The sequence below is a fragment of the Schistocerca serialis genome, chromosome 1 (genome assembly GCF_023864345.2).
Source record: "Schistocerca serialis cubense isolate TAMUIC-IGC-003099 chromosome 1, iqSchSeri2.2, whole genome shotgun sequence".
NCBI lineage: Eukaryota > Metazoa > Arthropoda > Insecta > Orthoptera > Acrididae > Schistocerca > Schistocerca serialis.
In genome coordinates this window covers 417747107-417774506 of record NC_064638.1, presented here as the reverse complement: position 1 = coordinate 417774506, position 27400 = coordinate 417747107, and the positions used below count along the sequence as shown (strand labels likewise).

Below are 27400 nucleotides of genomic sequence, written 5' to 3'. Positions count from 1 at the left end.
ATCAACTATTACTTCACTATATGGCTGTCAGATCTGTTGCTGGGTCAAAATGTGTAATTTCAACAGTATTTCTTCAAGGCAACCACTAGATGTCAGCAAGAGATTGCTACTCATCACTACTGGAAATAAGCAACTGCTGGAGCAGTTGCTGCTTGCCTATAGCTAATAGCAGCCACCACCTGATGATATTGAGCAGATGCCTCGAAGAAATGTTGTGGGATTTACAAAACGTATCTCCTGATGTGACACAAAAAAGAGCCATATTCTGAACAGATCTGCCAGGAAAGCATAAACAAACTCTTATTTCGCTGGAGTGCTAGGCTACTAGACAGAAGTCAACCACATAGCAAATTTATGTGAGAGAATACTGAATAGCAAATGTTATCATCCAGTCTGGTTAAAGTTTGTGTATTTAAATGTATTGTTCCACTATTTGTTAAATGTTGCAAACATCTTTTTGTAAGATAAGGTGAAACTATTTTGTCAAATTAAAATAAAAGATAAAAAGAATTGCTCTCAGAAACGTTTATTAAATTAAATAATTATGTCTCTTGACATTTTTCAGAGACTTCAGATTTTAATTTATCTATTCAAAATTTATTTAAAACTGTTAATAATAATTGTCATAAATTTCAGAAATACATCTCATATATATTCTGTTACATACTTTTTCATTTTAACATTTAGCAGGGAAATGATTTTTGACAATTTATTATGAGAAGATTGAGGGGAATAACTGAAAAGGATAATCAGCATCTCATAAGTAAACTCATTACACATTAATATTAAAGCTTTAGATGTTATACCTATCATTATGCACTGGACATTGCCATATGAAACAAAGGCTCTGTATGAAGAGAAAAAGTACTTGTTATTGTAATACTGCTGATAATGACTCACATTCACTCTGACTACACATCTTATAAAAAACCTGTTGTACAAATAACTATGCTACTTCTTATAATTTTATATACCTAATGTTTGGCAGTCTTGAGCATTCCTAAACCTATGTCAGATTAAAATTTACCTGGCAACAACTTTTATGGAAAAAATGCCATGTTAGTGAGCCAGTGATATTATGTTATATGTGTGGCATACAATGCATGAGATGATGTACTCCATACCTATATTGTAAGTACAAATAAAAATATAGACATGGGTAGCTCATTTGTCTTCAGGAAATCATCCATTGAATTATCAAAATAATTATATATGAGTGTTTAAAAGTGCAGTATTTAACTTTTAACATTTAATACATTACACTGAGGCAGAAACGGAATTTTCATTGAAAATACTACATTTACACAACGAAAAAATACATTTATCAGCAATACAAAGGGTGAAGCTAGAACCAGAATCATTTAAACAATTTGCTTCTATTTAAATACTTTGAAACTGATGCAGTTTTAAAATTAGCAGTATTAGGAAAGACTAAGAAACTTCTGGAACTTCCTTTTGTTTTCCTGGCTTGCAAACCTGTCAGTCTGGATATTCTACTTACAATTACACACGCATTTCAGTTCGCTTGTATAACAGAGTCATCTCACCCTATTTCTTTTATTTGTGATTGATACACAGAAGCCAGATTGTTAGTATCCCCTGTGTAAGTCTACATTTTCTGTCTTCATCATGTTTATTACACAAAAGGTAGATTAGGGGAAGTAAGATGTATCTGCTAAGAACAGGATGTCAGTATTGTTTATTAGACTGGTTGTGAAGAGAAAGCAGGTAAACAATTTCAGCCATTCAATTAGACATTATATCTTTTTTTTAAAAGTGGGATATAATGAAGCAAGAAAGGGAGCATTTTCATAAAAGTATATAGTTAATGATTTTGGTAGAGTTTTCTAACTATTGCTTTAAATTGTCGAGTCACAAGAAATGAAACTAAAGTATAAAGCTTCTTCTATAGGTAATTTCACACCAATGTACCCTGGTGATACAACAGCTAACATACAGGTAATTAGGGGATACTATGTATCACGTGAGATTTTATCTTTATCATGGCAACAGCCAATATACAGGTTGTATAGTAGTCTTACATGATTCTGCATCACATATAACAAAGACCTAGTGAGAAAGATTAATAGTAATATTCATAATACGAATATATATACGTACAGTGCTCTAAGGATTACTGAAAAATCAACAGTTCATGAGAAGTGAAGTTCAAGGTAAAAGAAAGAAAAACAAATAAAAGTACAGAGTCTTAATGAAGATTTAAAATTGAATATATTATGAGTGTAAATATATTGGTACATTTCCACTGTGTAAAAACCAGTACCCCCATACAGTTTACAAAATTCATTTTAGGTTACAGTTTAACACTAGTTATTCCCTAAGCATGAGAAATACGGAACATACAAATGTTCAGAAACCATTTCTTGAAAATTCAGGCTAAGCTACTGGTACTGTTTGATTACTTTATGATATGGCACTAAAATGATCTACAATTATACAACATCTTGTAGACACCATTTACAGTGAAGTCTCTATAATAATGCTGTTTGCACATTTGTTCTATCAAGAGTTTTGTGGAGCTACAATGACCTATGAAAGATATTCCACAAACCTATGAAAGATGTGTACTCAGTTTACTATGTTGTTGCTGAAGAGTCAGTTAATTAAATGTCAAAATACAACTGAGCATTTTATGATAAACCACAGATTATGGTAATGGACTTACCAAATTTATTACATTGTTCTTTCAAGTGCTTATTCTTGAGCATGTTGGTTTGCTGATGTGCGATTTCTACTTATAAACAATGAGGGCATATTAAATATTTGTTTCTTATTCAATTTCTTCTAGAAGAAAACAACATGTGTCGTAAATTAAAGACACAAATGTTCATGAGCAAGCAATACTTCATGCATATAAATACCACATATTTTCTGCCATCCTCAACACAGATTATAATTAGTATAAATGTCAAAAATATTTGTGCAACACGCAACTAAGTTTAGAATTTAAATCCATAATACTCTTACTATTCTGCCAACAAGAAACGGAATGCAGCTGCCATTGGAAAACTATTAATAAAAGCAATGGTAAATGCAACAGCACATTTGCTTTAGCAGAGACCTGTCCTTCGCTTTCTTCATTTTCAGTCCTGCAAATCACTTACTGTAGCTCTAAAAATTCTTTTTTAATGTGTTTTAGCAATAATGCTCAATGAAAATTTTGTTAACCTTACTGAAAGTCTCTTATTTTCTTGTACATGCAAACAAGAAAAATCTCTGTCCTTTCGAACAATTATACTTCTCAATATCCCTTTCACAAAAGTGTCGGAAAATAATCATTTATATTCATAAGGGCAATATGCGACTTGAGCAAGTGAGAGAATTCCAAGTTTCACTTTTTAATTTATACACCGTAAGGTGAAATCATGCCTCTCTTGTAGATTTCCAGTCTTATTCGTTGGTTGTCGCATGCCATTGGTCATACCAGATCGACGGATCCACTGGGTGAGATACGATTTATAATTAGAGATGATTGTACTTGAGCAATTCAATATTATGGGACGGCTGTAATTGTCATCAGGACTTGTTAAAATGAACCAAGCAAAATGATATAGAACAAATATCACTAAACTTCATCCTCTACTATCAATGAACAAAGACTGTATCTTATACAGCATTAGACGCCTAGATAACACCAGTAGTGCAGCTATTACAGTAGAGGGGCTTCCTGTCGAAACCTAAGCATTGGAGTAGCTGAGTGGACGTTTTAAGACTTGTTCATAGTTTTGAAATGCTTAACCGAAACACATAAAAGGACATTGATGTGAATAAAGTTATTTTCATTTGGTATTTCAACATTTTGTACATATTTTGTCTGAGAAGACCTGCCATCAAAAACATTTTGGCACTGCGTTCTTCATCGTAACTGTATTAGAGCTACACAAACAGCTTTATGAATATTTACTAGGAAACATATCATAACAGTGACTCAGATTCAATTAATGTTTCTGTACTACTAGGGAAGCACATAAAAAGGAAGAAGGACTCTACATTTCTTTAAAACGTCATGAACGAATCCTCAAGCTGGTGCAGAAACAGGAGGAAGCAAGCTGCACCCACAGTCTACCAGAACATCGGTTTCTGCGTGGAAGAAGCGTTGCGAGGGGAACAAGCTGCACTTTCATCACACAGTACTAGCACTACAAACCTACTTGCTTGTTTTGGCACGGCACCACACAGCAATCACTTCCTAACGGCTACGACACACATAGGCGCACCGTTGTTTAGATAGCCACTGTTGACAGCAGCCGGATACTAAGCAGTCGTGGCCCGAAATCGACCGACTTGCACGAGCTTAAGCGGCCCAGAACCAGAGGCTCATCTTTCAGGCCTTGGTGAATAAACAGTAGTCTCCATCATTTAGTAGTTTCTGATAACAAACTAAATATCTGTTTGTAAATGAAATCCCTATATTTTGTTTCTGGAAATCATAACACAGAAAACAGCTGTTTTGGTAGACTGCTGAAATGTCATTCCTAATTTGTCGAGAAAATATATCTTTAGAAGACGTCCTAGTTTATGTCGCTCACTTTATTGATTTTCAGAACCGAAGTTCCCACAGGAACACATGCCCATTGTGATGGTTAATGATCGTGTGTGCGTACGCGGGTGCGCTTGTGTGTGTGTGTGTGTGTGTGTGTGTGTGTGTGTGTGTGTTTTAACGGCGAAGTGCTTAGTGCTGTGTATTTGCCAAAAGACTGAAACAGTGTTGCAGCTTGTGAACTATAAACGTTTCGTGTATATGAATGGTGTGGAACATGTGCAGTGGTAGTAATCTCTTGTAGAAAGGGTTTGGTTATGCATAGACGTCGCACTATGCTGGGAACAAACATAAAGTTTAACGTTGACAATTGTAATTTTTGGTAAGATGATAAAATTCTTGAGGAATATGGAACCCGATTTCCATGTAGTGGAAAGGTACCGAGGCAAGCAGTTATGCTATGTGTTTCATGCTTCACATAATAAGATGCTCAACGATACACGGACATTGACGAAAACCGGGAAAAAGTGGAAGACAAATTCAGCTGCGTCACAGTTTTCTAGAGTTGTTTCGATGCAGAAGTGCATGACTGGCTGTATTAGAGCTACATAAGCAGCTTTCTGCATCTTCACTAGGAAAAATACCATCCCAGTGACTCATTTGAGTTGCTGTTTGGAGTACCTCTAGGGCGGCATGGGCTGGTGATTAATACCATAATACGGATGTTCCGTGGTTAGGAAAACGTAAAAGATCTGAAGAATAACGCTCCACCAGTATACAAAAACATTATTTCAGTATCTCGGAATCCTGCGAGGGTACACATCACAGGTCAGTGCTACGTTAGATTTATGGGTTCCTTATTACAGGTACCAGTAAGTACACAGCACGATGTTTGTTCAAAGCAGCAAAACCTGCAGGACGGATGAACTGTTTGCGAATTTAAATTCAGTACGTGGGCTACGTTATGTGAGGAATCATGTGATTGTCTCTGCTTCCCTTATGCTGTGTAGTGGCGGCAGCGTGACCATACTGTCAAAATTTCGGTAGCCTTCTATCCTAGTTTCCCACGCAGCGCTAACGCAACACAAACGCGGAGAAAAATGTAATGGCAAATTGCTGCGAACAGCACGGAAGAAAAGAAGACTATATCGGCAGATAACTGCTCGTGTCCTTCAGACTATTTGTACTGGGTCATGGCGCAGACCCTGGCAAGCAGAAATTAAGGATCCTTTTGCACGAACGACTTTCTGGTCAAATACGACTACTCATACTGGGTGCGTGTCAAGTACCTGCGTGTAAAACAGTCGCCACCCACGCTGCGAGTGAGTCACTGACGTCAGTGATCAACTGATTATGGCGAGTGTAGAATTCTGAAGTCCTGAGCATGCTGAATACTCCGCACGCGCAAAACAGGAGGCGGCCTGCCAACGTCGGTAGCTACCCACCTCTGCCCACGCTCACCCATGCTATAGAAACAGATATAGTCCTTTGGTGTTTTCTCAATCTTTATGTGATTGTTTGCTTCGTTTTCGCGATACAAAGCGCAGGTCACATGACGATTTGATATTTTATATTACGAATATCCTCATAAAAGACAGACTAAGATCTGATACGAGAAAAAGACAGATTGTAACATAAACGTAATGGCTGAATGGAAATTGTATCACGAGTGAATAAGTCAGCCGTATTGAAGCAGAAAAGAACGTTGGATACTGTTTGTCACTCAAAGGAAAATATGGCATAAAGAATAAACTAAAAATGCTCTATTTACTGCCTTTTAAGTATTGTTTAATGCGTTTGATTGTATTTTTCTTCGAGAAAATAAGTGCTAATGTTTTGTTCACACTTCTCCTAAAAGTGTTCCTTCAATTTTCAGCAGGGTCAAGGACTTAGCGTACATCTTTGACAAGAATGTTCACTACGGTGATTGGTTATTAACAAACACTACTGTTATTCCTAATTCCTTAATGGTGTTGGTATATACCAATTTTTTAAAGGACAGTCCCTCATAACCATACTTTCACAGCAGATGGCACTCGGAACACACGCTATTTTGGCGCCCGACGTCTAAGCAGGTGGGACCAGTCGTGACAGTGGAGTCTTAGTGCAGGAGTACGGCGCCCGTTGCCACGAATAGTCGGTAGGGAGTAGGAAGCCGCTCGCACAGTTGAGAATCGACCACAAGGCTGAGCGAGCGGTCCCCTCAGGAAGGCCGGGGGCAGGCAGTGACGAGGCGCAGGTTGTCCGGGCGCAGCACGTTGCAGGCGAGCGCGGCGCAGAAGGCGGCGCCGAGCAGCGCCAGCGCCGCCACGCGGACTGCGAGCCGCGGCCAGCCGGCGCCGAAGGCGGGCGGCTCGAGCGCGCCCGGCTTGGGCTGCGCGCGGAACGCCACGAGCCCCAGCAGCAGGCCGGCGAGCGCGCCCGCCGCGTGCGCCGCCCAGCAGATGCGCGGGCCCTTGTTGCCCGTTGCGTAGTGGTGGTGCAGCGAGAAGCCCACGTCCGCCAGCAGCAGCACCGCCACCGACACGCCGCGGTACACCTTGTAGCGCAGCGCCCGGTAGTTCTGCAACACGTTGGCACGACAGTTTGTAATGCAGCAGAACAGGGCACATGGAACCACTCCTCACACATCGAACATTGCAGTACTGTCACGTGATGTTTACGCGAAGTTATACAGGGTGAAAAGTATTTAAACCGACAAACTCAGGGAGGTTGTTTCCCTAATGTCATTTTTTCCTATGAGGATTATTTAAACCGGTGGAGGCCGGTTTACGATCTTCAGTTGTAGGCAACTGCTGTCCACCAGTGTAGTAGCGCATTGTCTCTCCCTACTAATGGAGCGATACACCTGGAGTGAGTACACTGATATGGCTGGTGCGTACTACGTAGCGCACCACAACGGACGAGCTGCACAGCGGGTTTATCAACAACAATATCCTAATCGCCCATAAGATGGCCTTTTTTCATTCTAATATTCACAGAGTTACAGCTATCCCTCTTGCACCAGATGCGGTACAAACGGAACTGGTCACACTTGAGAATATTGCTATAAATAATGGCTATAGACCTCAGTTGGTAAGACATATGTATAACAAGAAAATAAATAAAAATAATATTACATCTTCCACCCTAGGGGATGCGTTAGATGACAAACAAGTGGCAACGATATCTATCCCTTACATAGGCAATATAAGTTATAAATTGGGGCGTTTACTCAGAGCCCATAATTTCAGAGTCGCCTATTCTACTAATAATAGTTTACGTAGGAATTTAATCCACTCCTTGCACAATAAGAACGATAAACTTTCCCAATCAGGAGTATATAAAATTACATGCGGGGATTGTCCAAAATTTTACATCGGGCAAACGGGACGAGCTCTGTGTCTCAGGTATAAAGAGAATATTCCTACTAGAAGCGGTGACGGTACTAAGGGCTCTACTTATGTGGAACATCTTGTGCAAACGGCTCATGCGCCGAGCCCTCCAGTTAATATCGAGTTACTTCATGCCGAGGTTAAGGGCTTAAAACTGGATGTTTTGGAAGAAATGCAGCTCTTTAAGCATCTGCAACATGATAAAGACAATATCCTTAACGACCAGTTCCTACTAAGAAACAGAATTTTTTTTGAAGGTTTCGCACCTTTAATTTCTTCATCATGCTTGTAAATCTGATGATCTGGGGATTTTCACATGCGTGCGCTGATTGGAGAGCGCGGTTGGTCAAGCTGTTCATCTTTTTTCTTTTTTTCATTTTCCTTTTACGATGAAGGTGATTTTAGCCCGTTGAACACCTCACGTTTTATCCCTATATCTTTATTACCACGACGTCTTTAGATTACGTCCCATCAGCCCCCCCCCCCCCCCCCCCCCCCCAGGCTAACTACTGGCTTTAGGAATAGTTTTTAAGAGTTCCTCCTGTTGTCATAGGTAGCTTCATATATGTTTCTTTCATAGCATAAGCAACCGTGTGCAATTATTTTTAGGTTTCATCTCCTATTTAGCTCGTCACTTATTCTATCCATTCCATTTTTTGATATACGTTGATCCACGGTTGGGAACATATGGGCTATTTAGCCCCGACCCATGTATAAACTTTCTCGTATTCGTATGCGCATGCGCATTCAAGTAACTTCCCTTGTCTTGCGCATGTGCATAGGTAGCGGGTCGGGCTTGTAAGTGAGCGACCATTTGTAACTGCAGTTTATGGTGGGTCATGGCCCATCGAAAATAGGCCGGTGTGAAGTGGAGCGTGCACCATTAAGTTAAGTAGTGGTTTTGACTTTGTACATATGTACTGTTCGTGTTTTCCTTTTTTCCGTTTATAAATGTATAGCTATGGTGTTCTTTTAATCATTGACAAAGGTCTTCTTAGGCACTTGTGGGTTTTATTGTTCTGAAGAAGGTGTGGTTATCTACGCCGAAACCTAGGTTAACACTAGGTGCTTTTTTCGCAATCGAGGCGGGTTTCTAGTTTTTTAATATAGTTTTTTTAACAATGTAAGAACAGTCCTTCGAGAGCAACTGTTCCGTCGATTTCACTTACAGCGTGTCCACAACCTGGAACCAGTTGATTATCCACCCAGAGCACAGTTTTCGCAGTGGTACCTGTAACAGTGTGAAATGCATCCTACATTTCCATCCTCTGTGTTGTTTACCGATGATGCAACGTGATGGAGTCTTTAACACGCACAATTCGCATGTTTATAGTGAGGATAACCCACATGCCACAGTTACTAGCGCTCATCAAGTGCCGTTCTTCGGTAATGTGTGGGTCGGTGTTGTTGGGCACTGTTTAATTGAGTCGTATCTGCTACCTAGGCCATTAAATGGCAGGCACTATTACAATTTCCTCGCCAGAGCATTGCCAGAATTGCTGGAAGACGTCCCGATCCCTACAAGACAGCGCATGTGGTTCCAGCATGACGGGGCGACGGCACATTTCAGTCGTCGTGTGATTCCTGGACCGACAGTTCGCAGAAACGTGCATTGCCAGAGGTGGTCCTGTACCATGGCCTGCTCGATCCCCAGATATGTCTCCTCTGGACTTTTTGTGTTGGGAGAGACGCGCAACCTTCTTTACGCAACTCCTGTTGCGTCAGAAGAGGATCTGGTTGCCCGGATAGTAGCAGCAGCAGGAACAATTCAGGATACTCCTGGGGTTTTTGTCCGTGTCAGCCAGAACATGATCCGACGGTGCAACCTTTGTTTACGTGTCAATGGAGGCGTTTTTGAAAATCTACTGTAATTGAAATTGGGTTGTGTTAATGTGTTGTCTCTTGGTCATAAAAAAATGGAAGAGTGTTTGTTGGTTTCATTAGTTTGCCGCCAGAGAAATCTTCCTCTACCGGTTTAAATACTCCTCATAGGAAAAAAATGACATTAGGGAAAAGTATTTGTTTTGATGTCCCCTACAACCTTCCAGAGGTCGTCGGCTTAAATACTTTTCACCCTGTATAAGCGCAGCGATTTAAATTCTACCTTTGCTAGCTTATTGTATCTATGAAAAGTACACTACTGGCCATTAAAATTGCTGCACCAAGAAGAAATGCAGATGATAAACGGGTATTCATTGAACAAGGATATTATACTAGAACTGACATGTGATTACATTTTCACGCAATTTGGGTGCATAGATCCTGAGAAATCAGTACTCAGAACAACCACCTCTGGCCGTAAAACGGCCTTGATACGCCTGGGCATTGAGTCAAACAGAGCTTGCATGGCGTCTACAGGTACAGCTGCCGATGCAGCTTCAACACGATACCACAGTTCATCGAGCGTAGTGATTGGCGTATTGCGACGAGCCAGTTGCTCGGCCACCATTGACCACACGTTTTCAGTTGGCGAGAGATCTGGAGAAAGTGCTGACCAGGGCAGCAGTCGATCATTTTCTGTATCCAGAAAGGCGTACTGCAAAGGTGACCTGCAACATGCGGTCGTGCTATCCTGCTGAAATGTAGGGTTTCGCAGGGATCGAATGAAGGGTAGAGCCACGGGTCGTAACACATCTGAAATGTAACGTCCACTGCTCAGAGTGCCCTCACTGCGAGCAAGAGGTGACCGAGAGGTGTAACCAATGGCACCCCATACCATCACGGCGGGTGATGCGCCAGTATGGCGATGACGAATACACGCTTCCAATGTGTGTTCACCGCGATGTCGCCAAACACGGATGCGACCATCATGATGCCGTAAACAGAACCGGGATTCATCCGAAAAAATGAGGTTTTGCCATACGTGCACCCAGGTTCGTCATTGAGTACACCGTCGCAGGCGCTCGTGTCTGTGACGCAGCGTCATGGGTAACCGCAGCCATGGTCTCCGAGCTAATAGTCCATGCTGCTGCAAACGTTGTCGAACTGTTCGTGCAGATGGTTGTTGTCTTGCAAACGTCCCCATCTGTTGACTCAGGGATCGAGACGTGATTGCACGATCCGTTACAGCCATGCGGATAAGATGCCTGTCATCTCGACTGCTAGTGATACGAGACCGTTGGGATCCAGCACGGGGTTCCGTATTACCCTCCTGAACCCACCGATTCCATATTCTGCAACAGTCATTGGATCTCGACCAACGCGAGCAGCAATTGTGATAGGCTACAATCCGACCTTTATCAATGTTGGAAACTTGATGGCAAGCATTTCTTCTCCTTACTCGAGGCATCTCAAACCGTTTCACCAGGCAATGCCAGTCAACTGCTGTTTGTGTATGAGAAATAGGTTGGAAACTTTCCTCACGTCAGCACGTTGTAGGCATCGCCACCAGCGCCAACTTTTTGTGAATGCTCTGTAAAGCTAATCATTTGCGTATCACAGCATCTTCTTCCTGTCGGTTAAATTTCGCTTCTGTAGCACTTCATCTTCGTGGTGTAGCAGTTTCAATGGCCAGTAGTATATTTGGCTTGTAATGAAATTAAATCAAATCAAGCGTATTCTTTATAAAAAGAATGTACCACAAACCAAAAAATACACTGATGGAAAAAAAAGTCACAATACCAAATATAATTAATGTAGAGTAATGAAATTTTGGGGAATACATTTGTCTAGGTAACATATTTAAGCGAATAACATTGCAAAATCACAGGTTAATGTAAGCGCGAGACACGCCACTGCAAATGTGAAATGCTGGTAATTTAATAACCACTGTAACCGCCAGAATGTTAAATGCATGCCAATTCTAGCAAATAATGCTCCATTTTTCCTATATTGATAATGGTCTCCTGGTTATAGAGGTTCTATCCTCTAAATGCTATACGTAACGTAACGTTTATGTCACATAATTGTGTCAACTATCTCTGCTTACGGGATTATTTCCCTTGCTGTAAACGAATATTGCCACCATTCTATCTAATAGCATCATGATTCTACTTTTTAACTTTTTCGTAGTCAATACTAGATGGAATAGAACCTGCATATTGTAACTTTATGCTACTCTATAATATCTATATCGTTCACTATGCACTAATGTGAAGACTGCCTCCTCACGCACTCATTGTAATGACCGTTAAAACCACCATCTCACAAAGTTGTTTCCAACATGTTATATCGACGGAGGACGTTGGTCTTCATCTATAGCGATCTTTGACAGCTCTGTAGACTGCCGCATCGGAATAGGAAGCCGTTTCCTCGACAACTCTCGAAGTACCTCGGCTAGCACCGTCTCACTATCGATATAGCAACCTTTGGTGCATCATTTACAGAATTGACATTAGACGACAGCCTACTTTTAGCTGATCTTAAATTTTTAACCTTAACAGTTTATACTTCATGACGAATAATGGGACTTACGTGATGTTACGATATAATATAATTCACTTTTTAGTTATCTCCAACATGTTATGTCGACGGAGGCCGTTGGTCATCGCCTATTGTAATCTCTGACAGCACTGTAAACTGCTACCTCGGAATAGGACGCCTTTTCCTCGGCAACCTTCGATGTATCTTTGCGAGTAGCGTCTCCCTGTCTATTTAACAACCTTTGGTGCATCCTTGCAGAATAGACGTCAGAGGGCAACATACTTTTAGCTGACCTTAAACCAAGTAACCTTTGTAGTTTATATTTTATGACGAATAATCATTTATAATGATGTTACGATGTAATTTAACTATAACGCACTTTTTAATCTACTTCTTGTGCTTACCCAATCATAGACGTCTTTCTGATTGGTTAACAGCGATGTCACACTCAGGACGGTGGGCGTGACCAAGCCTGTTTGATAACCGTTCTCTCCTTGTCCGTTTAGCAGTTATTCCAGCGTCGAGGGTCGGCGCAACTTGCACCACGGAGTCCACCCACCGTTCTGGGTATATTTATTTATTAGTTCTACATTTTGTTATTTATTCTTACTATCATGACGATCCCTCTATCTGGTAATATGTTTTTTAAGAGTCTGAAGATCGTTCTTAAATAGAATCGAAACCGGTCACTCCAATAAATATAAAAAGTTGCGATCAAGACTGTTTTTAATCTTTAAATTTGAATTCTAAAGATCGCTGATAATGTTTTCAAAATTTTAGGTTATGAAGTAGTTGAAGATAAGGAATATTGCTACTGGGCAGCAAAATAATCAATGACGGATGGAGCAAGGAGGACATCAAAAGCAGACTAAAACTGGCAAAAAGGGCATCCCCGGCCAAGAGAAGTCCACTAGTATGAACCATAGGCCTTAGTTTGAGGAAGGAATTTCTGAGAATATACGTTTTGGATACAGAATCATATGGTAGTTGAACAGAAGAGAATCGAAGCATTTGAGATGTGATACTACAAACGAATGTTGAAAATTAGGCGGACTGATAAGGTAAGGAACTAGGAGATTCTACGCAGAATCTGAGAGGAAAGGGATATGTGGAAAACACAGACAAGGAGACGGGACAGGATGATAGGACAACTGTTAGGACATCAGGGAGTGACTTCGATGGCACTAGAGAGAGTTGTAGAGGGCAAAAACTGGAGAGGAAGACAGAGATTGGAATACATCCAGTAAGTAATTGAGGACGTGGGTTGCAAATGCTACTCTGAGATGAAGTTGGGCAGGAAAGTAATGCATGGCGGGTCGCATAAAACCAGCCAAAAGACTGAATAAAGAAAACAGTTTGTTGTGTCGCTGTGGTTTCAACTGCTGCTCAAATTGCTGCTGCAGATGGCAGATTCAGTGCAATGTGCCAGAACAACACACGAAACGCTATGGTCTTCCCTCTAGTAGTGTCACGTAGTCGACCGGAGCCCGGTCTTCTTGCGACCGTACATTCTCATGATCACCACAGCCGGCAATCATGTACAGTGCCTACTTCCTACCAAGTCTTTCTACAATATCACAGTAGGAACATACAGCTTCTCGTAGCCCTATTACACGACCTCATTCACACTCAGTGCGGTGTTGAGAATAGTATCTTTGGCATCGTTAAATGCATGATTAATGTTAGTTAAGTCACCGTGTCCAATCTCAAAGGTAGCTAACGTGATTCGCAAGTGCATAGTGGCGCAACTAGTGCCAGTCTCAGGCGAATAGTGTAAAATTTGAACAGACGTCATCTTTGAGATGTAGAAACACGCCTACCATCTTTCTTCTATCTCACGAAACTCCTTGAGGTTGCGATTTACTTTGATCAATGTATTTCAACATACTAAGTTTCGGAAACTCGACATCAAGTAAGCAGCAGTAAAATTCGACAAGTTTTCGTGCACTGTGCTTCTCTTTCAACAATTCACCGGATTACAAATCATTGAGTTCCAGCTGCACTTCAACTGGCCCACCATCGAGATTCCAATGAAACATATTCTGCAATAGAAGAATGTCACTTTTATTTCTGTCAATATCTGAAAATCTCTCCAAAAAGTGCTTCTTCAAGCCACAAAAATGTTTTTTGGAGAATAAAGGTTGACATCTTCTGTGACTGTAGCACAAAACAATTTGAAACAGTGAAAATGAGTAAAGTTTTCTCTTTCTAGCGGTGCTACAACAATGACAGCTTTCTGTGAAATTCCTTGATGATTTTATAGGTTATGCATTCCCTGAAGTTTCAAGTTCAGTTACATGGTATGGTTTGTGATGCCGACCAAACAACGACCACTTTGACAGCGAGGTAGGATCTGAGAGCCACGTGTCAACGCTATTATTTTCGTTGTGAAAAATGTCTACTTCGTTCGGTGCTTGTAAAAACGAAATGGGACTTTATCGGCTGAGGGATCTCGATGCTGTGTGATGAGGCAAGTCACAAAATTCGGAACCAGTTTCTTCAACTAAAGCGTTTAACTGACGATGATTGTGTGTATGTCCCCCGAAAGAAGTTCACAGCAGGAAACATTGGTTTCAGTAAAGAAGAAATAGAGAAGTCTTTCCCACAGAGTGGTTGCTAACACATGATGAAACGTATGAAGAGAACGATCGGAATTTGCTTATCTTCCTATAGAGTCCTGATAATTGAACGTAGCAGCCAGGAGGTTTCTGTTCGTGTGAAGATCTTCTAGTATTCAAAACAAAGTATTTAAATTGTATGACAAGGTCTCGTGGTCCATACATTTTATTGCGCAAATTCAGGCACCGGTACCGATCCATGTTGCTTAGCTTTGTGACCCCTGCTCTGGCGTGGCCGAGCGGTTCTAGGCGCTTCAGTCGGGAACCGCGCGACCACTACGGTCGCACGTTCGAATCCTGCCTCGGGCATGGATGTGTGTGATGTCCTTAGGTTAGTTAGGTTTAAGTAGTTCTAAGTTCTAGCCAACTGATGACCTCAGATGTTAAGTCCCATAGTGCTCAGAGCCATTTGAGCCATTTTGAACCCCTGCTCTAGGAGAACAACTTGTTGTGACCTCATAACAAGTTTTGTACTGCAATTTGCTGTACCTAAAGGCAGTTTGCAAAAATGATAGTATATTACTTTTGTGCTGTAGGCATTTATTTAGAACTGCACTTGTCTGGCGGTTACTCTTCAGTATTTTTTTTTCTTTTTTTGAAAATCGTGTATTTTAACAACTCTTCAAGCGTTTTATTGAAAAAATCATTTAAAGCAGTATAAGAAGCGTATTGAGTCACTGCCAATGCTCGGCTTAAGAATCACGAAACATTACGTACGTGGAATCGACCTGGCAACACTAGAAAGTTCCAGGCTCATTACACGGTGAGGCACTTTCCTGGTATCTCGGGGCAAATATTGAAGACTAGTTAGTGTGAAGTAGTTCGGCAGGAAGAGTCTTCATACAACACCGTGAATATTCCTGCTGCATTTCCTCTCGTCGTGTCATGGTACATCTAGCACTGTCGAACGCGATCGGTACAAATGTTATGATGTGTGGGGGCATAACGTTGCGTGGGCGTACTGACCTCCAAATATTTGAACATGGTACACTCGTCCGTCAGCGTTATTGAGACACTGTACTCCTTTCCCAAGTGTGTTTTTCAGGGGTGTATTTGGCCCTGACTTCATTTTTACGGATGACAAGGCGCGACTAAATGGAACAGCACAGGTGGAGGAACGCTGGGAACAGGCAGACATTCGGCGAATGGACAGTTCTGCTCATTCCCCTGGCTTGAACACTTCGAACACTAGGGGGGATGCCCTGGGCCACGTCCACATACACCGACGACCATTCAGCTGTTGTCAATCGCACTGGTGGAAGAATGGAACTCCGTAACACAAGAGCCCCTTACCTACTTTGTGACCAGCAAGGGAGTACGTTGCAGAGCATGCATTTCTGTCCATGGTGATCACACGCGCTTTTAAGAACCATGCCCCGCTCTTGGAATTTCCACGGGACTATGATACACTACCGGCCATTAAAATTGCTACACCACGAAGATGACATGCTACAGACGCGTAATTTAACCGACAGGAAGAAGATGCTGTGATATGCAAATGATTAGCTTTTCAGAGCGTTCACACAAGGTTGGCGCCGGTGGCGACACCTACAACGTGCTGACATGAGGAAAGTTTCCAACCGATTTCTCATACACAAACAGCAGCTGACCGGATTTGCCTGATGAAACGTTGTTGTGATGCCTCGTGTATCGAGGAGAAATGCGTACCATCACGTTTCCGCCTTTGATAAAGGTCGGATTGTATCCTATCGTGATTGCGGTTTATCGTATCGCGACATAGCTGCTCGCGTTGGTCAAGATCCAATGACTGTTAGCAGAATATGGAATCGGTGGGTTCAGGAGGGTAATACGGAACGCCGTGCTGGAACCCAATGGCCTCGTATCACTAGCAGTCAAGATTACATACATCTTATCGGCATGGCTGTAACGGATCGTGCAGCCACGTCTCGATCCCTGAGTCAACAGATGTGGACGTTTGCAAGACAACAACAATCTGCACGAACAGTTCGACGACGTTTGCAGCAGCATGGACTATCAGCTCGGAGACCATGGCTGCGGTTATCTTTGACGCTGCTTCACAGGCAGGAGCGCCTGCCATGGTGTACTCAACGACGAACCTGGGTGCACGAATGGCAAAACGTCATTTTTTCGGATGAATCCAGGTTTTGTTTACAGCATCATGATGGTCGCATCCATGTTTGCCCAAGCGTGTATTCGTCATCGCCATACTGGCGTATCACCCGCCGTGATGGTATGGGGTGCCATTGGTTACACCTCTCGGTCACCTCTTGTTCGCACTGACGGCACTTCGAACGGTGGACGTTACATTTCAGATGTGTTACGACCCGTGGCTCTGCCCTTCATTCGATCCCTGCGAAACCCTACATTTCAGCAGGATAATGCCCGACCGCATGTTGCAGGTCCTGTACGGGCCTTCCTGGATACAGGAAATGTACGACTGCTGCCGTGGCCAGCACATTCTCCAGATCTCTCACCAATTGAAAACGTGTGGTCAATGGTGGCCGAGCAACTGGCTCGTCACAATACGGCAGTCACTACTCTTGATGAACGGTGGTATCGTGTTGAAGCTGCATGGGCAGCTGTACCTGTACACGCCATCCAAGCTCTGTTTGACTCAATGCCCAGGCGTATGAAGGCCGTTATTACGGCCAGAGGTGGTTTCTCTGGGTACTGATTTCTCAGGATCTATGCACCCAAATTGCGTGAAAATGTAATCACATGTCAGTTCTAGTATAATATATTTATCCAATGAATACCCGTTTATCATCTGCATTTCTTCTTGGTGTAGCAATTTTAAAGGCCAGTGGTGTACTTTAAGTCGTGATGACTTCAGTGTAATTATAGTCTTTGAATAAAAGTGTCACTTCTGCTCGTCCCATTGCGTGTTTCTTAAAATTACCTTTTGTACTGTAGTGTAGCAATTCTTTCCGTGTATTCTCCAAGTATCGAGATATGGTACTTGGCAGTAACACGTCACGCGAAAGTTACGAGTACTTTCGTACTTTAAATTTTGCACACCAGTGTAAAATAAGCGGATTGTTTAAGCCTTAAAATAAAGGGCATTGAGATAACTGATATCATTCGAGAGTGTTAAGTTTGCAATGACATTAAAAATTCGAAACAGAAAAATTCTGAAAGGTTGAGAAACTCCTGTTTCAAAGCAAAAGCCGGCCAGTGTGGCCGAGCGGTTCTAACCGCTTCAGTCTGGAACCGCGCGACTACTACGGTCGCAGGTTCGAATCCTGCCTCGGGCATGGATGTGTGTGCTGTCCTTAGGTTAGTTAGGTTTAAGTAGTTCTAAGTTCTAGGGGACTGATGACCTCAGATGTTAAGTCCCATAGTGCTCAGAGCCATTTTTTCAAAGCAAAAATAATGCAGTAATACCATACCAAATCTCTTGTAAATGAACAAATGGGAAATAAAGTTTTAAAAATGCCTATTCAGCTATAATGCCATTTATAACAATGAATTTTCTTACATCACGTCACATCTGAGCATGTAAATGGACTAACTGAACTATTTTCGTCCTTGCTACATTGATGGAAAAAAATCACAACACCAAGGACGAGTTCTGCGACATAAACAAAAGTTGATAGGCGTGTTTCTACATTTGAAAGAAAGCGACTTTTAAAATTTCGCGCCGGTCGCGTAAATGTGGCGCTAGTAACGCCACTACGAGGATGCAAATAGGTTTGCTTTAAGGGCAGGCTGTACCGGTCGTGAGCGTTAATTACCTTTGAGACTGGACATGGAGACTTGAAGTTAGTCAAGAATACCTTTAAGGGAACAAGGACGGCATTATCAACACCACACTGAGTTTGAACGAGGTCCTGTAATAGGGATAGGAGAAACTGGATGTTCCATTGTGATACTGCAGAAAGACTTGGTAGGAATGCAGCCACCGTACATGACTGCTGCCAGCGGTGGCAACGAGAATGTACGGTCGCAAGAATATCAGTTGAAATGTTTGGACGAGAATTTTCCTATTCTTTCAGTTCTCGTTAGTATGGAGAATTTGTCGTACGACCTTTGTCAAGATCATTCATTATGACATTGGTTTTGTCTTTAAATTCTAGTACCATTGCTGTTTCTTTAATTCTGAGACTATGGTCTACCTTTTGCAACAAATGATTGCTCATATCCTCACATTTACTGTTCAGGTGTCGAAGTGCACAGCAGATAGCACTCAGCCGACATACACAATTTTGACGCCAGAGTGCAAGCAAAAACGACAACTCCTTAAAGATGAGTCTTGGTACGGGAATAACACTGCAGTGACGCTATTGTAGACTCACTTTCCACAAGTAAGCGACTGAGACAAGAGAGACACTCATTTTTAAAAGAGGCATGAGATCGATCCACATTGGATGTCACGAAAGTGGAAGTCATAACATTTGACAATGCTTTTCAAATGGCGGGACTCACACACTTCATCACCCAGGTTCCTTAAGTCATCTGCCGTCATGGGAAGTTATCCTATTCTCGCGGCGCTCACTCATGTTATTTCTTAATCTTTGTTGGTTTGCTATTTTTCAGTGTCTCACTGCGAAGATTTCAGGAGACCTTGAAATTACAGGGCTATTCAAAAACAAGGCACAGATTTCAAACATTTATTGTTTCCAAACTACAAAAGATAGAAACCTAATTCCAACGTTCCAGGAAAAAGTCCACATTTTTGTGCATTCAATGTGAGCACCATGTGTTACACGACACATATCAAAACGGTGGGTCATTTCCTGCCACACACGAAGAAGATAGTCTATTGTTATCGAATTCATAGATTCAATGATGCGATGTCGCAAACTTTCAAGAGTGTCAAATTTGGGAAGGATAAAAATGCTGTCTTTTATGTAACTCCGTTGGCAAAACTCACAAGACGTGAAGTATGGAGACCTGGGAGGCCATCGGTGATGGTCATCTTTTGCTCCTCTTCTTCCATTCCAAGTCCTGTAATGGTATCATTCAGGTAACGTCGGACCTCATTAGAGATTACCATCCAGGAACGTTGGAATTGCAGTGTGGAAACAATAAATGTTTGAAATCTGTTCCTTCTTTTTGAACAGCACTGTATTTTCATAAGTTTTCTCCCGAAAAAGAGGTCAAATACTTCAAAACAAAACAAAAATTTGTTTTACAGTATTTGCGCATAAACAAGAAAAGAAATAGATAAAAAGGAATTTAATGCCACTGAAGACCCAAAGAAATTGGTACACCTGCCTAATATCGTGCCGCGAGCACTCAGACGTGCTGCAACAAGACGGGTATAGACTCGACTAATGTTTGAAGTAGTGGTGGAGGGAATTGATACCATGAATCCATAAATCCGTTAGAGTACGATGGAGGGAGATCTCTTCTGAACAGCACCTTGCAGAGCATCCCAGATATGCTCAATAATGTTTATGTATGGGGAGTTTGGTGGCCAGCGGAACTGTTTAAACCCAGTAGAGTGTTCCTGGAGCCACTCTGTAGCAATTCTGGACGTGTGGGGAGCCGCATTGTTCTGCTGGAATTGCCCAATGCACAATGGACATGAATGGATACAGGTGATCAGACGGGATGCTCACGTACGTGTCACCTGTCAGAGTTGTATCTAGACCTATCAGGGGTCACGTATCACTCAAACTGCGCACACCCCACACCATTACAGAGCCTCCACCAACTTGAATAGTGCCCTGCTGACAAGCAGGATTCATGGATTCATGAGGTAGTCTCCATACCTGTACAGGTCCATCCGCTCGATACAATTTGAAACGCGACTCGTCCGACGAGGCAACCTGTTTCCAGTCATCAACAGTTCAGTGTCGGTGCTGACGGACCCAGGAGAGGCGAAAAGCTTTGTGCCGTGCAGTCTACGGCTCTGAAAGCCCATATCGATGATGTTTCGTTGAATGGTTCGCACACTGACACTTGACGAGCGGGCATTGAAATCTGCAGCAATATGCGGAAGGGTTGCACTTCTGTCACGTTGAACGAGTCTCTTCAGTCGTAATTGGTCCCGTTCTTGCAGGATCTTTTTCCGGCAGCAGCGATGTCGGAGATTTGATGTTTTACCGGATTCTCGCTATTCACGGGACACTCGTGAACTGGTTGTACGGGAAAATCCCCGTTTCAACGCTACCTCGAAGATGCTGTGTCCCATCGCTCCTGCGCAGATTACAACACCACGTTCAGACTCACTTAAATCTTGATAACCTGGCATTGTACGCTACGGTCGCAGGTTCGAATCCTGCCTCGGGCATGGATGTTTGTGATGTCCTTAGGATAGTTAGGTTTAACTAGTTCTAAGTTCTAGGGGACTAATGACCTCAGCAGTTGAGTCCCATAGTGCTCAGAGCCATTTGAACCATTTGAACCTGGCATTGTAGGAACAGTAACCGGTCTAACAACTGCGCCTGACACTTGTTGTCGGATATAGGCGTTGCCGACCACAAGACCGTATTCTGCCTGTTTACATGTCTCTGTATTTGAATATGTATGCCTATACCAGTTTCTTTCTCGCTTCAGCGTAAATTATGCCAACAGTGAAAAGTAAATGATGTTGCGGGAATAAGTATAATTTTTGACGTTATTTGACAATTTGAAAGAAAACATGAAATAGGGGATCCGTGAAAAATGTTCTATGCACCGCATTCTCAATATTGTTTCATTTTCTTGCATGTACGTATTTTCTCGAGAAAACAAAAGTTAATGTTTTGAAATTCTTTAAGGCGGTCATTTGCGCGGTATCACACTGCCGGTTCAATATCTGCTTGACGCTCCGTGTGTTCGTCATATGGCCTCTGGTCCCACAGCACCAGGAGATGCTAGATAAAAGCATTTCAAAGTTGGCTGAAAATGACGAGAGAAGTAGCGGAGAAAAGTATCAAAAATGGTTCAAATGGCTCTGAGCACTATGTGACTCAACTGCTGAGGTCATTAGTCCCCTAGAACTTAGAACTAGTTAAATCTAACTAACCTAAGGACATCACAAACATCCATGCCCGAGGCAGGATTCGAACCTGCGACCGTAGCGGTCTTGCGGTTCCAGACTGCAGCGCCTTTAACCTCACTGCCAGTTCAGCCGGCTAGAAAAGTATCGATTTATTTGTAAATAGGTTAACATAACCCAATGTAGCGTATGATACTGCAGTACTGCGTTAAGACTAAATGTTCGCAATTTGAGATTATGCAAACAGTAACATGTCGAAACGAGAACGAGGAATAACTTTCCAGTATCAACGGGGGCCACCACTCGTGGGGAAGTTGTATTAGCCTTTGCTCTTGCGGTAGCGCTTAAGAATGCCGCCTCTCTGGGAACAAGGGGAAAAGGATAAACGAGACCCAGTTAACCTCTAACGCACCCGCGGTCCGAGTACTGTCACCGTGTAGACGCGCGAACTTCTGTCCTGAGGTATCCACCCACTTAACATGAAACGGCAGAACATTAACAGCGTATCAGCACCAAGTTACTCTCAGAGCTCGCCGTCAGTAACGTTCCACTTTTACTACATGAGTTCGCAAGACTCGAGATCCATTACTGTTCGATTACACAGTTGGCGATAAATCGCTGGAAACTGTAGCAATTGTAAAGTACATAGAAGGAATCATCCGGAGGGACCTAAAGTTGAACACATAAAACTAACTGTAGGAAAAGCAAACACCAGGTTTAGATTTATTGTAAGAATCTCAATGAATGCTCTGTGTAAAAAGATAAAAAACGCCGCATCACGAAGGATTTCCGAAAGGGACGGAAATCGGTAGACGTGATGTACTTTACAGACAAACAAATTATTACAGTTTCAGAAAAACTGCAAAATTTATTCATGAGAAAAAGTTTCACAAATTGAATAAGTCAATAACGCGTTGCTCCACCTCCAGTCCTTATGCAAGCAGTTATATGGCTTGGCATTGATTAACTGAGTTGTTGGATGTCCTCTTGAGGGATATTGTGCCAAATTCTGTCTAATTTGAGCGTTAGATCGTGAAAATCTCGTGATGGTTGGAGGTCCCTGCCCATAAAGCTCCAAACTTTCTCAATTTGAGAGAGAACTGATGACATTGATGGGCAAGGGAGGCTTGGACAAGCGCCAAGACAAGTAATAGAAACTCTCGCCATGTGCGAGCGGGCATTATCTTGCTGTAATGTAAACCCAGGATGGCTTGCCATGACGGACAACAAAACGGGGCGTAGAATATCATCGATGTACCGGTGTGCTTTATGGGTACTGTGGATGACAACCAGTGGTGTCCTGTTATGAAATGAAATGGCACCCAGACAGTCAGAATTGGTTGTTGGGTCACATGGTGGGCAACAGTCAGATTAGTATCCCACTTCTGTCCGAGGCGTCTCCAGACACGTCCTGGCCAGCCATCTGGGCTCAGTTCGAAGTAGGACTGATCACTGAATACAGTTCTGTTCCAGTCAATGAAATTCCAGGCCAAAGACGTGTCTGGAGACGCTCCGAACTGTGTTGAGTTACCAACTTGATTGTCGCCCGCCATACTGCCCGACAACCAGGCGTGATTGAGCCGTGGCACCATTGAATTAGTAGACTGTTCTGCTTGGCTCCACTGCCTCAACTGCCTCAACTGAAGTATCGACAGTCCTACTTGCGGTCCCATTATCAATATCTATGAGGAAGAGTTGGTATCTGTGGGTTGTGCCCTTAGAATGTCTTTGCTTGCCGATGTATATACGGGGTTCGCTGTCCTGAGGAAGAGGTACGAAGTTCGGGAATTGACTGTAACGTCGTGACAAGAGGTGGTCACGAGGTCCGAGCGGCCGAAGCCAGGAGCTGTGCAAGGAGGGCCTGCGCAGAGCGAAGATACCGGAGTACTTCACCAGGGTCAGCGTCGACTACAAGCAGCAGGCCGACATCCCATCAGCTGGTTGACAGCATTCGTGTCGGACGAACGCTCACGGCCTCCTGCCCTCTTCTACCTGGTTTCATCGACACGACTCAGTAACCGCTGCGAAGCACCGTGGATCCATGGAACTACTTGCTGATAAACGGCAGTAACATTCTGTAATCCTCATGGCTATTTGTTTCATTGTCTACCTGCCCCCCTTATTATTTTCTGGTTTGTACCCGAGCCTCAGAGTGTTACTCGGTCGGCTCTGTGGTCATAAATATAGGCAGTAGTATTGTACTAAGACATAGTTGCCGTTTGAAACTCTGTCCCGCTATAATATTGCCTTTCCTTTCTGGTTTCTACCCGATCATTAATGTGCTAATTAATCAGCTCTTGGTCGTAAATACAGCCGGAACAATTGTACTAAGGCACAGGTTGGCGTTAAACGAAGAAGGACCTTGTGGTTAGATTTAGCTGTTGACCGATTCAATTCTTTGATTGTACTTGCATTTCTCAGTCATTAGCTATAATCTGAAAAACCTGTTGTAGTAAGCTGTTAGTTTCTGTGTTTGAAAAAACGGGTCATTGTTGGTGTATTTTAGCTGTATCTTGTGGTTCCGCCGAGTAGGTTCTCTTGTAATAAGTGTTAACAAGTAATGTTTTAAGACGTTCCTTCAGAGCGGTCTGAATAACTGACAATCAGTATAACTTTGAAAATATTAACAGCCAGCTAGCACCAGGGATTTAGTCAAAATAAAAGGGACCTTGGTTGCCGATTGAAGTTAAGAGGTTGGTTGCTCTGAAGTAACCCTTATCATTGTCATATTGTTTGATAATCTGTTTAACCTTTATGCACAGGTGCGCATCTTAACCTTTTGACATACAGCTCTCAAATTAAAAGTTAAGTTTTGAGCAAATGGATCACTCTTGTCATCAATGGTGCTTGTATATTGTGTATTGCAGAAGGGCATTTAATATGAAAGACTGTGTCCAGCGCGATAGTAAACACCACTCTTTCACCAGATAACGGGCGGGCTGCAGGTCATATTGCCATATTTGTTGTTTGCTGTTTAGCAATACAGCACTTCAGATTTCTTTTGCAAAGATTAAAAGCTTATTCAACTTAAGGTTTAAGGTCAAAAGAATTTTTCAAACTTATTCATTTTGTTAAAGAAAATTTTATGGTTAAATGCTCTGATTATATGTAAAACACATTTTATATATTACTAAATAAACAGGTTGTGTGAAGAGAAAGTTATATTGGTGGTCCCTCCCTTCCACGTTTTCCTTAATTCCAGTAAGTACCAAGTATAAGTGATGGTGTGGAGTGCCATTTCTTTCCACTGCAGGACCCCTTTGGTTGTCATCCGCGGCACCTTTAAGCACAGCGGTACATTGGCAATATTCTACGCTCCATTTTGTTGCCCTTTCACGGCAAGCCATCCTGGGGTTACATTTGTGCAAGACAGTGCCCACTCGCACACGGCGATATTTTCCCCTGCTTTCCTCCGTGCTTTGGCAGCAAGGTCGCCGCTTATCTCCCTAACTGAGAATGTCTGGGGCATTATGAGCAGTGCCGTAAAACCAGCCCAGGATTTTGACGATCTAATGCACCGACTGGACAGAATACCCATCGGAAGGATATCCAGCATCTCTAACAATCGAAGACAAGCCTAATAACTGCTTTCATGAGAGTCAGAAGTGATCTAACGCGTTGCTGACTTGCTCAATTTGTGGAGTTCTTTCTCCTGAATTAACCATCCAATTTTTCTAATACTGTAATCGTTTGCTTGTCTCTACATGTATGTCACATCTACCGGTTTTTCTTCCCATTCGGATAAGTCCTTCGTAGAGCGTCTTGTTTAATTCCTCTAGGAAGCAGGGGCTTGCAGAATCCTTGTCCAGCCAGTTTTTCGATATTGTTCATCAGTCTCTAACCCATTACAAGTTGGATGGATGGAGGAGACAGAGGAGATCCAACGGCGAACGGTAAGTTTCGTCATGAGATCGTTTAGTAAGCGCGAGACCGTTACAGAGATACTCAACAGAGTCCTGTGCGGACGCTTCAAGAGAGGTGTTGCTTATCACGGAGAGGTTTGCTGTACATTCGAAAAAGTGTCGGGCGATATATTATCTCCTCCCTCGTACATTTCGCAAAATGTCCACTACGATTAACTCAGAGAAATTATAGTTTACCAATATTATTCCCTTGTACCATTCGCGAGTGGAACAGGGAACGGGATGAGGCGGGGAAGTTGTGGTGCCTGAATTATCCTTCGCCACACACCAGAGTGTAGATGTAGATGATCCAACTTCGAGTTACTGTCCCTCTTAGTGCCTGGAGCAAGAAAGATGCTCTTTTGCACAAGGTATCGTACCGTCTGGAAGAAACAAATGGTGTAAGGAGACACTAGTAGTTGATACGGGAGCCTAGAGATGTGATTGTTGTGATGTTCCAAGGACAAAAATAGAAGAACAACGAACACTCTGTAGCTAACCACAATTTACATGGCTTAAACAAGGTACGCGATATTCTTCACGGCCTGACATTACAGAAACTGGACTGATACTGGAAAATAGGAAGAACAAAGTTTAACGTCTTGTTGAGCCAAGATCATTAAGGACGGACCACAGTTTCTTTAGTGTCCCTTACTTCAGCATTCGCCTTGGGCGATTTTGGTAAACTATTGATGAGCTAAACCAAGTAGCAGGACAGAGATTTGAAAACAGCTTCTCCAGAGAGTCAGTCTACGCATCACCTCATTCGGTAGAGTGGATCGAATGAGAAGGAAGGAAGGAAGAAAAGAATGAGGACTAGAGTCTGAAGTCCCGTGGACAACGAGGTAATTAGCGGCAGGCCACAAGCTTGGAACAATGAAAGATGGGGAAGGAAATCTTTCGTGTCCTTTTCAGATGAACAGTCCCAAAATTAGCCGTAAGCTATTTAGGGAAACCACGGAAAATCGGATTATGGTTGGCCGGAAGGAGATTCCAACCGTCATCTTCCCGAATGCGAGTTCAGTGTGCTAACCACTGCGCCACTTTGCTTGATCGAATCCTTGGTCGAATCAAAAGAAAATAAATCATACTGTGCCAAAATGACCGATGAATTGTGTTGATTATTTACCACCTGCCTAGAACACCGACTCGTTTAGGCTATTCTTATTTTATTGTGTGGTAAACAGACTGTTCATCAAAGAGACAAATTCACGAACAGGCTCCTGCTGTCCATAGTTAAAATGTAATTAAAGAAATAGGAAACTCTGAGTTTATCTCCCGTCATCGACTAGTTCATTAGAGAGGAAGCTAAGATGGGCGAAGGATATGAAGGAAAATTGATAGCGTTGTTTTCAGAGCAATCACCCCGGCAGTTGTCTTAAGCAAGTTATGGAAAGAACGGAAAATTTGCACCAATATCGCTGGAAGAGTATTTTAATCACTATCCTCCCAAATGCGAGTAACCTGTAATTAGGACTGTAAGAGGCTCTGCGGCGTGTTGCTTACGTGACGAACGCGCAGAGCTAATGTTAATATGGAAGGACTGCTCTTGAGGGTAACTGAGTGAGGGGAGCCGTAACTTCAGTGGAAGACGATACGGCTTCCCATGCAACAGATATACGTTATTTGAAACCATACTTGTATTTCATCATTCATAAGTCTTGATACGGCCAATAGTTAAACAAAACTCAAATATTCATTGAAGGGTGGCTTGATGGAAAAGTGGGTTAGCC

At 42.5% G+C, this 27400-nt stretch overlaps 1 protein-coding gene across 1 annotated transcript in view; it reads right to left on the bottom strand.

Annotated features, from left to right (window-relative positions):
- Window positions 1–580: 580 nt before the first annotated feature.
- The window catches only part of LOC126476006 (protein rhomboid-like), a 239307-nt gene continuing 212487 nt past the window's right edge, over window positions 581–27400 (bottom strand). Inside the window, exon 5 of the mRNA XM_050103513.1 lies at window positions 581–7064. Coding sequence (XP_049959470.1) covers window positions 6705–7064 — 360 coding nt within the window. The 3' untranslated portion in view covers window positions 581–6704. The remainder of the gene's footprint in view (window positions 7065–27400) is intronic.